The following is a 17,043-nucleotide window of genomic DNA, read 5'->3' on the forward strand; positions in this document are numbered from 1 at the left end:
GATGAGCCAGGGGCTCTCACTGATGTGCAGAATCCTTTCCATCAGGCTCAGAAAGTCTCAGTCTGGGCTGTAGGCTCACAAACTTCTAAAAAGGGATGGGGACATTCTAGGATCACCTCTCTAGGATTCTCCTCCTCACTGGGCCACTGGTGGGCATCCCACCCTCTGCCAAATGGTCCTGGGGATCACCTTAGTATCTACTGAGAACTGGATGCACGCAGGGAGGGCTTGGCCACAGCCCTTTCCCTTCCCTCGAGACACAGAGAGGGAGTCAAAAGTGGCTTTGTATTTTTAATAAACTTTCCTTTATTAGGTTACTGACTATTATTAACCATCATAAAATAGAACGGGAGTTTCAAAACTGTACAGGTCACAAGGTTCTGGGCTGAGGGGAAAGAAGGGTGGGGCCGGGGTTTGGGAAGCTTGGGGACAGAGGTGCAGAGAAATGACAAAGAGCCCGCAATTCATCCAGCGTCGGTGGGAGACGGCTGGGCCAAGGCAGTAAGGCTGGGAGCGGCAGAAATAGAACTCTCTCGTGTGCAACATTCATGAGAACATGACCCACCCCGAAACAGGAGTGAGGAAAAGTCTTTAAAAGTCTTACAGGTAAGATTTCCTCCCCACTCCCCCCCCATCCCCGCCCTTGGAAAAAACCTCAAAATAATAAGGGGGCAATTTACATTCCTCACCCAGACTTGGTACCAATTTTGTGCTTTAAAAAATATACTCCGTTGGAAGACTTTTTTTTTTTTTTAAAGGTACCCTACAGCAGCTGTTTAAAACATAATTCTTACAGACAAATATATATGTATATATATTAAACATTTAAACAAATAAAGTCATCTATTGTACTGGTACAGAAATGAACAGAATTCCGATTCAAAGAGAGTTGACCTCAAGATAGAAGGTGGTGAACGCGGTGGCAGGGGCCGGGGGCTGCTACGTGGGGGGGGCTGTGGCAGGGCGCTAGTGACCCTCTTCTGTTGGCTGCCCCGTCCCACCCCGCCCTGCACCTCGTGTGGCTCTGGGGGTGGGGGGGAGTCGTGGTGAGCTGAGGCTGTTCCATTCGGGCGCAGAGCCCAGACAGGGGCACTAAGTGGGGGCCTGCGCTGGCTTCCGGTGGGGCACCACCTCTCTGTGGTCTCCCCAGCCCGTCCTGCCCCTGGTTTCTCTGGGGATGGAGACCCACTCAGCCTCCCTTCTTGGTTGAGGCTCCAGAAGGCCAGGGCTTCTGACGACGCACATGGGAAATCTCAGCTAGGAAAGGAAAGGCAAAAGCAGCAACACCCTCCCCCAGAAGACTGAAGAAATAAAACCACGTGCAAAGATGTCCGAGCCCGAGGGGTGAGTGGCCACCTGGAGAGACACAGGGAGCTGCCACAGCCCTTGCAGACGGGACCCCCAAGATTCTTGTATTGCACGTGAGGCGAATGTTCCCTGAGGGGCGTGCTCGGGAACTCGGAGCAGAGCCCCCCCGGAAACTGTAGGTCCAGAGCCCCAAAGAAAGACACCCTCGTGCCCCTGTGAGGACATGGCCCACCGAGAGGGGCAGGTGAGGCACACACATATCCCGGGGAGGGGCAGGTGGAAGGGACCACCAGAACACTCCAGAGAGAGGGTACTGAAACAAGGGTTCCTTTCTAAATGGAATAAATAAATGGCTTTTGTTACTGTTCAAAGAATAAATAGAGGGTACCAAGGGACTGACAGCCGGGGCTGATGCTGGGTGCTGCGGAAGGTCCGATCTTGGTTTGCTTCTGCCTCGGAGTCCGTGGGGAGTTCCTGACGTCCTGAGCGTTGTCTGCCGTGGCGTCGCACCCCCGGCCTCAGCACCAGCCTTTATCTGAGCACCTCTTAGCACCCCTGGGATCTGCGCTTGGCGCTGGGACCCGGCAGGTGGCAGGGGTAGCCCACGCCACCCCGAGGGCAGATCGGAGCTCAGCGCAGGGCTTCCTAGGAGTCTGTTCTATGTGTCCTTTTCCAAAGAGGGACCTTGTGCGGCATGCAGGGGACTTCTGCCAACATCAGGACGGGGGACAGGGGGGCCTGGGTCGAGCTGTCCGTGTCCGGCAGGGGCGCTGGGCGGGATGAAGAGGGAGAGCAGGGGCTTCCTCCCGCGGCCAGATGCCAGCCCGCGGCGCAGGGCACGGCGGTAGCTCGGTGAGGTGGCACCAGGTGGCTGTCGTGCTGGCGATGCCGGGGCTAGAGCGTCACTGGTAGAGGAGGTAAGCCTTGAGGGAGGCGGGCAGCGGCAGTGTGTGGATGTCACCCAGACGCTCCTTCCCCAGGGCCAGGCGCACGGAGCGGCGGCAGAGATCCATGAGTGGCAGGGGCTCGGCTGGGGGGGACAGAGCAAGGACAGCAGGTTAGTGCAGCTCTGGGTGGCTCCAGAACGAAAATGCTGACAACGCTGGCGATACTCTCACTGTCCGTTTCAATACACAACTGGTGAGGAGACCATTCTACACGTTAAGTCAACTGTTATTAGCTAACACAGAGAACCTGCCCGGGGCCGGCCGCCTTTGTGAGCCCTCCCGCAAACACCGGGTCCCTTAATGGTTTGTTATTTATTTTGAGTTTTTAAATGCAGCCCCGTACTTTTGTTTTTCTTTCTTTTTTTTTTTTAAGTTTATTTATTTCGAGAAAGAGACGGAGAGGGCGAGTGGGGGAGGGGCAGAGAGAGCGGGAGACAGAGAATCCCAAGCAGGCTCCTTGCCTTCAGCGCGGCGCCCGACGTGGGGCTCGATCTCATGAAGCGTGAGCTGAAATCAAGAATCAGATGCCTAACCGACTGAGCCACCCGGGCGCCCCTCCCTTGATGGTTTATTATGGTTTGCTCGGAGGGGCTTAACAAGCACAGGGAGGCATCATTATCATCATCCCCATTTTACAGATGAGGACACTGAGGGATAGTGAGTCCAAATAACCCGCCCAGGGTCACGATGCTGGTAGGAGGTGGAACTGGGTCAGAACCCAGGCCGTCCCTGCTCTTACCCACAGGACGAGCAGTAGCCTTCACAGTGCGTCCGTCTGGGCACACGGAAGCCAGCCCTTCCCCCCACACGGCCCAGCTCCAGACCCCACGTGGGCGTCCAGGAGGGGAATCATTCTAGGTGAGCCCAATGCTCGTGGGTCCTGCAGCCGTCCCCCCGCTCACTGCTGAGGGCACCGAAGCAGAGGGGCCTCATGTGCCGGGTTACGCTCTGGGGTCCAAATCCAGGCAGCCCGGGCTCAGCAACCACATCCTTTAGGCTCCAGACCCCGCCGCCAATGAAGACAGATGTAAGAAATGGTGGGGGAAACCCAGCCACCCTGCAGCCTGGAGGTGTGATGTCTGCAGAAACCCCTCCGTCCCAGCTCTTCTCTCTCTGACGGAGAGAAGCTGAGAGCCCAGGCCAGGCAGAGTGGAAACATCAGCCCAGGCTCAGCAGCCGGGGCCCTCGAGACCGCCCTGGCCACCGCCAGGGCATCTCATCTCGCGGCCAGGGAAACTGAGGCTGGGGCTCACGGCAGTGCCGCCTCAGGCACCTGGATTTGAGAGGGACCTCTAGCTGCAGCCTTGTGTCCCCAGACAGCCGGGGCCCGTCTTCCCGCAAGGGAGGCTCCATGCATGCAGCCTGTGTGCTCCAGAAGGAGTGTGACAGTCACTCCCTCCCAGGCCCCGGAGGCTGCCGGGGGCAGAGTGGGCCTTGCTCTCCCCGCCTCCCCGGGACTGACCCTTCCTGGCCCTCCTCCCAGAAGCAAGGAGGAGGTGAGCCCCCTTGGAGCTGCTCAGGGCCACCCTGCAGCATCCCCGACACGGGAAGAGCTGAAGTGATGGCATCCGTGGCTTCGTCCAGGGTCTCCCCCTGACACCGAGACTCCTCTGTGACCAAAAAAAACACCGAGAAAAACCCAGCATTTCCCTTGAGATCCCCTGCCCCCAGTGAGAAGCAGATCACCGTTCTCTAATACTCACGAGTGTGCCAGAATACGAAAAATAACATGAAAAAACCTCAACTCTTGAAGAGCAAAGCCTATGGCTGGAGGTGTTGGGGGGAAATGGGGAGCTGATGAGTACGGGGTTCCCTCGGGGAGACGGAAGTGTTCTAGAACCGATCACAGTGATGGTTGCACAACTGTGACTATACCAGAGCCCATGAACTCATACGCTTTAAATGTGGGGACTGTATGGCCTGTGAATTACATCTCAACAGAGCTGTTATGAAAAAAAAGAATCTTAGGCTTGAGAATACATTTGCTAAGTTCCTGACTTTAAACGAAGGCAAGCAACCCCCACGGGTGGCCAGCCACAGCGAGACGGCAGAAGGAGCTGAAATGGTAAATGTTTTTCGTGAAAAGCTTTCTCGGTTCCTGGACAGCACAGGGTGATTAAAGGCAGCCCTGCCTGGAGGCAGGAGAATACACTGAATGCTTGGGGGCCAAGCGTTCCAGACTCCCCGGGGAGCAGGGCCCGGTTCCTCCCACCTGCAAGCCCACAGAGACAGGACTTTCCCCCCGCGTCGTAAAGCGTCCTGTGCCAGTGGCCTCACATCTGGTCCTCACTTCCGCCCTGCACAGCAGCCTGACCTCGAGCAGACCACTCCCTCGGCCTGGGCCTCAGTTTCCCCCTCTGTACGATGAGGAATCCAGACCAGATGCTTCCTAGAGTCTCCTGCAGCTGAGATCCTGACGGCCAGAAATGCCTCCCGGTGGTTCCTGACCTGGAAACGCGCTGAGTGGCCCTTCTATGGACCGAGTGGGGGATTTCGGTGGCCCTTCCTCTCCTCCACTCAGGAGCTCTCTCCATCTGCCCCCATCGGGCCAGTCCCTTCTCCCTCCCGGATGTGGCTCAGCTCCCATGGGGAGCCCGAGGGGCTTCCCCTGGTGGCTGAGGGCACTTGAGAAAGTAGTAAGAGCCATTGAATGTGGCCAGAGAGCTGTGCAGGGCTGCAGAGGGAAGACTGAGAGGGAGTTCCCATCACACCCTCTTAGCTTAATGGTGTCCGAGGCATCCCACGGGGACCCTCACTGAGAAATGTTTCTAAACAGCAGAGCTCTGCAAACCCGCAGCCCCAGCTGCCTTCTTTTTGGTGACAGCCTACCTGAAATGAACATCACAGCACCAGCAGCGGTCATGGCTTGTGGAACACGTTATCGTGTGCCTGGCGGGGACCGCAGCCCCCCTCAACCTACCGACGGGGAAACGGGCTCAGGGAGGGGAGAGCCACGGGCTAGAAAGTGAACATACACCCAGGTCCAGCCTATTTGGCAGTCGGGCTCTCTCTAGGCCAACGGGAGGAGGAAGCTCCCAACGGCCCCCTGCAGTTTACCCAGACGGATGAGGACCTACGTCTACCTCCTTCCACCCCCCCACCCCCCCCATCGAAAGCAGCTATGTGATATGGGGGAGCCTCCTCTGCCTGACCATCTTTGGACCACACTGAATGATCCAGTTATGGGGGTTGTGAAACCAGAAGGATGTGTCCTTCGGACATAACCCACCTGCCAGGACGAGCTGTGGAGGCTGCAGCTGACAGAGCCAGTGATGCGTTAGGACCCGTCACCCGAGCATCCCCCGATGGGTCCACTCTTGGGGACCGTGAGGGCACAAACAGGTCATTCCCCCCTGGACCTTGTAGGAGGTCAACGATGACGCACAGGGCCACGGTCTGATGGCTTTCCAAAGGCCGGGCAGAGACCAGGAGTGCACTGGCCACGGAGAGGGAGATGGGCACCGGGCCGGGGAAAATATCCATCCTGATTTCAGTTGGTCACTGACAGGACCCAGGAAGGCCTCCCCACCTCAACACTTTTGACGGGGGCCTGCGGGCTCTGCCTCGAGTTCCACGCACGAAGTAAGGTGCCCAGTGAACTCCCACCGAGGAAGCCGCCCGGCGGGGAAGGCAAGAGTTTACTTATTTGATGATCGTGCAAGGTGCGTCGGCCGCTCTGCCCATCTCCAGGAAGCTGAGGCGCTCGTCACAAACTTCACATAGTTTGTATGAATGGGAGGGGCGGGCACTGAGGGCGCCCAGTCGGGAAGTGAATCGGGTGCTTTTTATGGGAGCAGAAGGTTGAGGAACTGGACGGTTTATGCGCCAACTTCCACATCTCAAGGAGCAATGGATACCTGGTGGCCTATCTGAACACGCACGGCCCAGCACGCTGACCGGAGCTCTCCTGCAACCCAGCTCACGCCTCCAGAGCCCGGGGCTGTGATAGCTCACAGGCTAAACGGACGAACTCTGCGTCCGGGAGGCCAAGGACAGCGTCTCGCGTCAGGAAGTGCCCCTGATTCAGCCACGTTCCCATCCCCACCCGTCACCTTGGCCGCCCCTGTGACTGCAAGCAGCTTCCAGTGCAAATGCTCTGTGAGCTAGATTCTAGACAGTCGTGGCTGGAGGACGGCCATCCCAGGGCATGTGGGCACCTCTCCTTAACGTGAAGCAGGTCTCACCAAAGAGAGGCAAAACAAAACCCCAACCCCTTGTCCTTGGCCACCAGGGAAGGAGGCCTGACCCCTGGCTGGGTCATGAGGCACCTTTGGTTCCCGGCTCCCCCGACTCTGAGAGCCAGTTGTCCTCATGGGACCAGCGTTTTGGGGGACGGGGCGTCTAGAACAATCCCTTCCCTCCTAAGTGGACTCTCTCCCCCAGAAGGAAACCCTTGCAGGTTGGGTGATTAGTATCCTTGACTAGGGCACTTCTCTGCAGTCCAGCTGGAATGGAGATGTGGGAGAGAGCCACCAGCGGGTGAGGCGCCCCGGGAGGGGACCCAGGGAGGCCAGGAGGACCCCAGGAGGAGGTCACCAAGTCAAAAGTCTCCTGAGGAAAAGAGCTGAGCCGTCTCCAAACCCACAATCACGACAGACCTCACCAAACTTACTTATCCGGGAGCAGTAAAAGGGAGACTTTGAAAATGCTGGAACCGCAGGGAAAATGCTTCCTTAGTGGGAGACGCTAAGTGGGAGCAGGGAGGACCCACGAGGCAGGGACTCTCCCTTGGGGGACGGTTAGTCTGCGGCTTGCAAGTAAGTCTTTTCATTTTTGCATCTCCGGGGTGGGGGAGGTGTGTGGCGGGGGGGACAGGCAGGCCCAGGGCCCAAGCTGGGTCCTGTCTCCCCAGGAAAGAGGAATGGTGACACTACAGTCCCTCTGGCTGCAGCTTCAGTCCCAGAAAGTCTCAAAGCTGGAGGAGTCAGAACAAATGGGCTGTGGTCAGAGGCGGCTGGACGGTGGGGGAGGTCACCCAGGGGCAGGAGGGCCGGGTGAGCACGGAGGGCGGCCACGCTTAGCGACTTAGGCTGACGGGCTCTGCAAACCGCTGGTCCCTGCTGAGGGCAGGACCTGGCGGCTGGGGTGCGGTGGGGTGGCGTTGGGCGGGGTGGGGTGGGTGGGGAAGGAGGGCTCAGACAACTTCCCAGACTAATAAGTCAGACCGCCCCAGAGGCTGTGACCCTGAGAAGACGTTATCTAGCCAGCCCTGGCTAGACCTTCTGCCCGTCACACTCCGCTCCCCCCATGGACCACGGACCTGGGCTGCCATGACAGTCTCCCTTCCTCAGCTGCCTTGGACGGTAAAGCAAACCCTCCTGGCAGAAGACACAGGCGCCCTTTGACCTCGCCCAATGAGCACCCCATCTGAGTGCAGTCTCACCTTCCCCTCAGGTGGCAGGCAGCACGGGGGTCTCGTGGGAATGGTCTAGAATTGCTGCCTCCACATCTACAGTGGGTGGAATAGTGTCCCTCCCCCCCCTCCCCTAAATTCAGAACCACTTGGGTCCTCAGAATGTGACCCTCTTGGAAACAGCATCTTTGCAGATGTAATTAGCTAAGATAAGGTCATGCCGGAGTAGGGGGGGGCCCTGAATCCAATGGCTGGTGTCCCAATAAAATGAGGCCATGTGATGACGGAGGCAGAGATGGAGTGATGCGTCCACAGCGAGGACAGTCATCAACCAGCCGAAGCCAGGAGGGAGGCCTGGGAAGGGCTCTCCTTGGAAGACCCAACCCTGGGCACCTTGATTTTGGACATCTGGCCTCTGGAACTGTGAGAGATTACATTCTGTTGGTTTAAGCACCCGGTTGGTGGTCATTTACTCCAACAGCCCAAGGAACTGAACACACCGCCCTTCCTGCTCCTCTTCTGAGCCTCTCCCCACCCCAACCCTGACGACTTCTGTCAAGGTCACCGGTGATGGCCTTGTTGCCAAAGCTGATGGACAATTCTCCGCCGTCACCATACTGGACCTCGTCCTTCCTCAAGTCCTTCCTTCACTTGTTGTCCAGGATACCACTCACCTCCCAAGCCCCACGGCCACTCCGCCTCCTCACTCCTCCGTCCACCTGACCCCGAAACACTGACGCGCCCCAGGGCTCCGCCTCAGCCCTGCCCGCTCACTCCCTGGGTGAGCTCAACCCGGGGTCCCAGCGTCACACACCGTCCAGCCGCAGATGACCGTCCCACCGACTGTCTAGACTGGCAGAGCCATCTAGATGTGTGCAGTGAGCATCTCAAGCTCAAGTTCCCTACTCTGGCCCAAGCCCCGGTCCCCTTTCCCCTGGACAACTGTCATGGCTCGTCCCTGGCCTCCCAGGGGCCACTCTTGCCTCCACCGTTCATTTCTACGCAGCAGCCAGAGTGGTCCTTCCCTAGAAGGAGAGTGTGAGGTGCTCTGTCGGTACGGAACCGAGGTGTGGGTGAGCTGGCCGAGGCTGGCACTTATCCTATTCTGTGTGTGTGTGTCCGGCTGTCGGCATTGTACCAGCCTCATGGGTCTTCCTATCTGCATCCTCCAAAGTCAACTGGTTGTGCAGAATGGGGCCCATTCATGACGGACTGGGACTGGGGGAGCCGAGAAGGCAAAAGGGCGTCCGGATATTGCCTGGCACCAAAACCCAGGAACCAAAGAGTTCGTGGGACTGATCGCAGCCGCACACTCACAAGCCAGCTCAACTTTTTACTCGGACCTTTTCCTCTTGCCTTTAAATTTCCCTGACTCTCCCTTCAGGGAGGCGGATTTGAGGCCTGCCCTCCCGTCTCCTCGTCTGACTGCCTCTCGAGTAAACCCTTTCCTTGCCGCGTCCCGGATGTCCCAGGGATGGTCTTCACTGCCCATCGGGGAGGCAAACTTGGCTTTGGCTACAGCATGGCATTTCAGGGGAGGGAGGGGTCCTCATCATTAGTCAAGAGAACCCAAGGTAGGCTCAAGCCACCTGGTACTTGGGGGTCTCCACCCGAGACCCGGCTCACAAATGCAACTCTCAACAACACATTCCAACGCCCGCTCCCCACTCCCCTCAAGCCCTGTACATCTCCCCAACAAGAAAAGTTACAGAAGCATCCGACTTCCCACCTGAGGCAGAGCTGACAGGGCATCCCCTTTACAAGACGCCCGTCTGGGCCTCCAGGACTGTTTTGGGTCTCGCCCTGACTCAGCAGAGGAACAGTTCGGGCTGAGTGTGCCCTGACTTGCCAGGGTGAACAGGCTAGTCCCCTCCGGGCCACTCAGGGGTCTGTGTTCTGTATTAGAGCTGGCCACGGGAACAGTGGAGCCCTGCAAACACACAACACTGATGGACCTGTTCCTGGAGGGCACAGGGGGGCTGGACAGCTTTATGGAGACCAATAGCCCCAGTGGCCTGGCGACAACACAGGGGGCCCAGCAATTCATTCATCTGTCTGGCTGCACAGAATGGGCATGAAACGATCTGGGGCTGTGGTCATTCTTCTGCCAGGGCCAGGGCTCCTGAGATCCTAGGTCCTGGGCAGGATGTGCCTGGTTCTCCCAATCCCTGTCTATCCTGGCCCAGGGCAGATGTGGCTATAGACTTTCTACTACCATCACCTAGGGAGACAGACTCACAGAACTTGCTCTCCTGGTTCCCTAGACCAGGTCTGAGATAACATCCTGGGGGGAGGTTACCTGCTGGACGCACACCTGACTGCTCCTGCCAAGAGTCCCATGACCTAGGGGTACTGGGTTGCACAGGTGAGTTCATTGCCATCACCCAGCCAAAGCCAGGGGCAAGGAGTGAGGGAAAGAGGCAGTGGAGACTTCTAAAGAGAAGTGTTTAAAACTTCCCTCTGCCTTATGTCCCCGGATATTTTCTCTGGTATCTTCCAAGGCTGAAGTAGGGAAGGGACATGGGAGAAGCTGAAGGTTTGGAGGCAGCACGACCAGAGTCAGCGTTTGTGCTTCTGACCCCAGCAGGGGCTTCCCCGACTGCTCACCTGGCCTAAGGGTGGGGTTAGATCTCGGGGTGCCAGGCCAAACCTGCCCCTTAAAAATGGTCAGCACATGGGCGGGCAAAGCTTTCTGTATCGCCCCCTTTCCAAGGTGGGGTTTGCAGATGGTAGAAGGGACCCATGAAAGAGGGAGGGCCAAGCATGGGGATGGACAGTTCTGGAATTCTGGGACCTCCTGCCACCATGGGGTCCCAGCCACAAAGCCACCCACGGAACCCTCTACTTCCTAAACCAGGAGGACAGTGTGGCCACATGCGGGCTACTTAACATGTGGTCTGAGAAAGGCCACTACCTTTTCCAAAGGACCAGTGGGAATCACTGCTGATTCAGCCTCCTTCTAATCCACATGATCCTCCCCCAAAGGCCTCCTGACATCCTGACTGAACAAATCCCTCCAGGGGACTATGTCCCAAAGGAGCCAACTCAGAAGACTCCAGCACCAGAAGAGAGAGACCCTAAACCTGTTTAATGAGCAACAGAGAACACTGGTTTTCATTTCTGTAAGAGGTCCTCATACTCTGAAGACTGCAAACCCCAGCTCAATAGTAAACCCCCAGCTACTGTGCCAGATTTTGGTCAACTGCAGATCAAAACTGGAGACAGACCAACCAGAAAAAAAGAGCATCTATTCATGCATGCATGCATCCATCCATGCATCCATCCATTCATCCAACCATCCACTCATCCATCTATCCATCCATCCATCCATCTATCCATCCATCCATTCATCCATCCATCCATTCACTCATCCATCCATCCATCCACCCACCCATCCATGCATCCATCCACTCATTCATCCCTCCACCCATCCATCATCCATCCATCCATCCATCCACCCACCAATCCATCATCCATCCACCCATCCATCATCCATCCATCCATCCAACCACCCATCCATCCATCCACCCACCCATCCATCGTCCATCCATCCATCCATCTACCCACCCATCCACCCATCCATCCACTCATTCATCCCTCCACCCATCCATCATCCATCCATCCAACCACCCATCCATCCATCCACCCACTCATCCACCCATCCATCCACTCATTCATCCATCCACCCATCCATCATCCATCCATCCATCCATCCAATCACCCATCCATCCACCCACCCACCCATCCATGCATCCATCCACTCATTCATCCATCCACCCACCCATCCACCCATCCATCCATCCACCCACCCATCCACCCATCCATCCATCTACCCACCCATCCACCCATCCATCCACTCATTCATCCCTCCACCCATCCATCATCCATCCATCCATCCATCCAACCACCCATCCATCCATCCACCCACCCATCCATGCATCCATCCACTCATTCATCCATCCACCCATCCATCATCCATCCATCCATCCACCCATCCATCCATCTACCCACCCATCCACCCATCCATCCATCTACCCACCCATCCCCCCATCCATCCACTCATTCATCCCTCCACCCATCCATCATCCATCCATCCATCCAACCACCCATCCATCCATCCACCCACCCATCCATCCACTCATTAATCCACTCATCCATCCACTCATCCATCCACTCATCCACCCATCCATCCATCCATCCACGAGGTGCTATCAGGTAATCTGGCCGACTCCAGCTAGAATTCTTCATTTAAGCAGAGGAAGGCAAGAGTGACCTCCGAGGATCTGAATATGCTGGGATGTCTACCTAAAGACAATTTAGTTCCAATGACCGTGAACTTTTGGCCAGGCCCAGCCAGGATCCCGGGGACACAAGAAATCCAGGAATGCTGCCACACTGGACAGCACAGAGGACACTTACGGTCGAGGCCGTTCAAGTAGCGCATGCGGATCTCACAGTGGCCCCAGACGGCACTCACTACAGGATACAGTTTTTTGCCCTTGAGTCCTCGAAAAGCCACTCCCATGTACTGTCCGTCCACAATGAAGCTCAGAGTCCCGTCATCCATGTCCAAGGCCACAAGGAAAGAGTCAGGGACAATAAATGTCTCATCCGGCTCCAAAAAGGCCGGGTACGTTTTGCTCGGCTGGTTTTTGCCATCGTGATAGAGCCGGTTGCGCCCCAAGTCCCAGCCCCAGGACTCGTGGTTATTCCCCACGAGAGTCGTGTACCCAACGGAGTGCAGGGGGGCGTCCGCCGTCGCCACCCCCACCACGGCGTGCGTGCCCCGCTGCCTCATGGCCCACGTGATCTGCCACACGTGCAGCCCACGCGTGTACCCGACTTTGCCCCTGATGGCGTCCGTGCTCTGGGCCACCGGATGCCGGTGAAAGATCAGCTTGTCGTCCTCCTTCACGAAGACGTTGAGCGATCGGTCGTTGTTGTTCCACGAGTGGAGCAGCTGGATGTCGTAGGACACGGGGGGCATGTCCAGCAACAGGTCCAGGCGGGTGGGCTTGCAGTAGTCCAGGCCCTGGAGCTCCTGCTTCAAGGGCCGGTACGTGGGGTCCCTCATGTCCACAGTCTTGATGCCTCCGGTGACCTTCTGACCCATGTTCGCCTTTGGTTTCACCTTTGCACCGACTCCCAAGGCAAACTCATCAATCGTGGGGTCTCCCGTCCAGTTTTCCAACGAGGCCCAGAGAGACGTCCCAAGGAAGGTTTCCAGGCGGCCTCTGTGGACTGCGGCGCGCTCAGTGTTGCCTATTGGATGGAGAGAGAAAGAGCGGGGTGAGCAGGGCGTGTGGGAAGAAGGGGAACCCGGAAACCAGGAGCACGAGGCTACCCACGCGGACACGTCCCAGCCACCTGGCCTCTGTGCTCCCAGTACACCTGATGCGGGCTCTGGCCCCATGACTACACCGCCAGGAAGGAGAGGGGCTGTTCACCAGCGGTCAGCACGGGGACGCGGGCCTGGGGACCGGGCACCATGCTCGATGGTGTCGGCTACACGACACTCTCCAAATGCCTCATCACGGTTTCCCAGGGCGGAAGGCCAAGTTGGCAGGGATCCTGAAATCAGCCCTGGGGCAGTGGGCATCTTCCTTGGGCAAAGCAAAGGGAGGCTTGTATCCCTTCCCTGCTGTCTGCAGGGAAAGTGAAGCCCCGACAGGCAGCGGAAGCTTCCGGACTCCATTTCCCAGCACCTCCTCTTTTCTAGCACAGTTGTTTGCAGGGGTTCGCGCTAGGGGAGGCGACCCGGGCCTAGGTGGAAAGCCCCCCTCCCGGCCTGCTGGTCCCTGAGGCTGCAGCGACCTCCCCAGCAAGTCCTGTGTCCCTCCTGGGCCGCGGCCACCAGTGACATTCTTCTCATGGCCCCTGGTCAGGTGAGAATGAAGACTCTCGCCCCCCACCCCCAGGTAGTTCTGGACCAACACTTAGAGGACCGTCACTTTTCCCCGCCCACACCCTTCAACGAGCAGCCGGTGTTTGGCCCCTTGGGTCCCAACAGCCCATCTGGGGAGGAAGCCCAACTCCAAGACTTCACCGTGTCGTGGGGTTGGAGGAGAGACCTCACTGCAGCTGTCCCGTCTGCTCGGCTGGCAGTACCAGGAGGGTTACGACCAAGGAGGAGGGTGTGACACGTGGGTGTCCGGGGGCCGGCAGGGCCAGGAGGTGGGGCGGGCGGGGGCCATCCGCAGTGGGCCTGCTGTCTCTCCTGGGCCTTCCAGCAAGCCCGGAGTTGCCTCCCTCCCCTGGGACCACGTCTTCAGGGTGACCTGGCTTCTAGGAGGCTGGCTCTCGGCAGAGTAAATGTCCCTGTGTGGGAACACTTGGACCCGACCCCCTTATCTCAGCGAGCACACCAAGCTTCTCGCCCTCCCCTTTCTGGTGTGGAACGGAAGGCTTGATCGCTCCCTGACGCATGGGCATTTCTTCAGAGACAGGCTAGGACTTCTTGTGTTGAAGGTATGCAAAGCTGGTATAAAGCAGAGGTGTCCCTCTGCAGCCAGAGGGCCACCCTGGTTCTGGAAAGTTCTGTGGATATCGTGACCTGATGTCCCGGATCCCCCAATTTCAAGCTTTCAGGCCCATTGAGTCCTGAGAGCCATCGAAACCTCCAGGACTCGCCTGTGGTCCCGCGGAGGGTTTGGCACCTGCTTGCCAGGCTGTGTGGGGGTGGGGGTGGAGAGAGCCAGGGTTTGGGGGTGCCAACACGGTCCTGGTAATTGCAGAGACTGGGGCCCACCAGGCTGCAGCCTTCCCTGAACCCCCTCTTCCATGTCTCCCCAGACTCCATTCGAGTACTTTCCTGAGCTGGTCCGGGGCAGTTCTCCAAGTCGGAAGCACCCAACCCATCTCTGCCTGGGCGCCTCCCTCTGGCTGGTGCCCAGTGGCCTCCCCGTGCAGGACGCTGGTGGGGACCCCAGTCAGCTCTCTGGAGGACGGGAGGGAGCTGACTTCCTCAGAGAGCTCATTTCACTGCTTCCTGGAGCACAACGGCCATTGCCCTTTGGTGGGATCTATCCCAGCACCTCAGCGTTCCCATGCCGGGCACAGGTGGGGGAGTGAGGAAGGGGCTGGGGGTCAGGGGAGACACTGGGCAGGCAGAACATGCGGGAGAGAAATGTGGCAGGGAGAAGTCCCTCCAACACATTAACTTCAACTACTTGGAGAGAGGGACTCCTGGGTGGCTCAGTTGGTTAAGCGTCCTGACTCCTGATTTCGGCTCAGGTCGTGATCTCACGGTTCGTGAGTTCGAGCCCCATGTCGGCTCTGCACCGGCAGCGCGGAAACTGCTTGGGATTCTCTCTCTCTCCTCTCTCTGCCCCTCCCCTGCTCTCGCTCCCTCTCTCAAAATAAATAAACCGTAGAAAAATAATAAACCACCTAGAGAGAAACGGGTGGAAATGGAGCATGGGGGAGGTGGGGAGAGCTGGCACAAGTCAGGGGTGGAGCTGGGGAAGGGATGGGGGGTGACAAAGGGAGAGAGGAAGGGAGTTCTCAGGCCTGTGAGCCGGGGCCTGCACACATATAACTCCTGCTTCAGCGAGACCAGGGATCAGCAAACTTCTCGGATAAAGGGCTAGATAGTAAAAAGTTTTAGGCTTTGTGGCCAGGCAGCCTGTGATAACTACTCAGCTCTGCCTTGTGGCGTGAAAGCAGCCCCGGACGGTGCGTTGATACGCGAGCATGGCTGAGTTCCAATAAAACTTTATGAGAATAAGCTGGTCCCTATTCTTGGCCGAGCTCGGCCAACCTCTGGGCTAGACAAGGGGCCTCGCACCTCATCTCCGCCGAAGACGGAGTGCCGAAGTGGAAGGCAGAAGATGTACGTGGGAGGGGATCTGGCGGCCACAGCGTCAGGCCGGCCTCAGAGCGAGCCAACAGAAAAGACGGCATAAGCTCGCGGTGGCAGCGGGCGACCTGTTCAGGTCAGTCAACCACGCTCTGAGATTCCACGGCCTGCAGGCAGAGTCCGTTTGCGCGGCCCTTGTGCTAAGCTCCTACCCTCCTGGGCCAGCAACCCAGGGCACCGTCCAAGAGGGAGGGTCCTTTCGGGCCCCCGGACCGCGTGACCTCGAGCAGCGGGAGTCTCTGGGAGGAAGAGGGGCAGGGTAAATTGTCTGCGGCACCGCAGGGTGGCTCCCGCCCAGGGGACGTGGCCCACCCGCTCTGCTGCCTCTGGGCCAGCCCGTCTTCAGGGTCACCCCCAGGTGGTCAACCACCATAGCAACTCTGGAGCCATTCTTGATTCACCCGTCACCTGCCTGTCCCCACCCCATGTCCAGGCTATGGTCTAAGTTGACAGTTCCTTCTCGTAGACCTCAGGCTGTCCACGCCTAGCCACCTCCTTGCCTCCCTTTCCTTCCATTTTTAAATGTGGCCGCATAGATCTGCCCTTCTGGGGGTCTCCAGAAACTCCACTAGCCCCTTCTTGGGAAGAGCCAGTAAGGTTCTCCCCCCTCAACGTGCACTTCCCTACTTTGCTCCCATCAGCGCTGCCCCTGGGGCTTCCAGTCCTGTGTGTGTGTGGGGGACTCACGCACCTCGGGCCACTGCCTAGGACTCGCCCTTGGCTTTTCCGAGGCTCTGTTTGCTCCTGGGACAGGGGTGTCCCAAGCTCACCTCTCCTCAACAGAGACAATGTTCCAGAAAGGACCTAGTACAACCGGCATTTTCACTTCTGCTTTTGTTTTTATTTTTATGTTCCAGGCTGTGCTCTGCACACTGAACAAAGATCCCTGTTATCCATTTTCTTGGTCCCTGCACTTGGTCCTATGATGGACGCTGGCCTTGAGCCAAGACCCAGGTGTCTGAAATGTTGAGTAAATAAAATTTAACGTCCCCCCGCCCTTTTTTTTTTTTTTTTTTTTTTTTTTTACTTTTATTTTTTATTAGGGACAGAGAGAGACAGAGCATGAGCATGGGACGAGCAGAGACAGGAGACACAGAATCCGAAGCGGCTCCAGGCTCCGAGCTGTCAGCACAGAGCCCGATGCGGGGCTCGAACCCACAAACCGCGAGATCATGACCTGAGCTGAAGTCAGATGCCCAACTGACTGAGCCACCCAGGCGCCCCTAACGTCCCTTCTAAGCCCGGGGTTGGCAAACTTGTTCTGTGAGGGGCCAGATCGTAAGTATTCTAGCCTTTTCAGATGATATGTAAATGAACGGGCATGGCCATGTTCCAATAAAACTTTATTGCCAAAAAACGGTGGGCCAGATTTGGCCCGAGGCCATAGTTTGCTCACCTCCATCCTAAACCCATGCCAACTGCTGACGTTATTTCCAAAATGCCTGGACGCGGTTCTGGGGGGCTGGGGAGGGCACGGAGTAACAGAGGCACCGGCTTGGCCTGTGCAGCAATCGCTAACACTGGGCCAAGGAGTCGGCAGGGGATGCCACACTTCAGGGAGGAACCAGAAGAAGCAG

At 57.7% G+C, this 17,043-nt stretch overlaps 1 protein-coding gene across 4 annotated transcripts in view; it reads right to left on the bottom strand.

The window, feature by feature from the left end:
• Nucleotides 1-278: 278 nt before the first annotated feature.
• The window catches only part of SPSB1 (splA/ryanodine receptor domain and SOCS box containing 1), an 82,499-nt gene continuing 65,734 nt past the window's right edge, over nt 279-17,043 (bottom strand). For all 4 annotated transcript variants that reach the window (XM_053899020.1, XM_053899021.1, XM_019461310.2 and 1 more), the window contains exons 2-3: nt 12,028-12,870; nt 279-2,338 (exon numbers count right to left, since the gene is read on the bottom strand). In XM_053899020.1, coding sequence (XP_053754995.1) covers nt 2,211-2,338; nt 12,028-12,721 — 822 coding nt within the window. In that variant the 5' untranslated portion in view covers nt 12,722-12,870 and the 3' untranslated portion in view covers nt 279-2,210. The remainder of the gene's footprint in view (nt 2,339-12,027; nt 12,871-17,043) is intronic.

Source organism: Panthera pardus, unplaced genomic scaffold (genome assembly GCF_024362965.1).
Source record: "Panthera pardus isolate Hobbes unplaced genomic scaffold, ASM2436296v1 HiC_scaffold_11, whole genome shotgun sequence".
Classification (NCBI taxonomy): domain Eukaryota; kingdom Metazoa; phylum Chordata; class Mammalia; order Carnivora; family Felidae; genus Panthera; species Panthera pardus.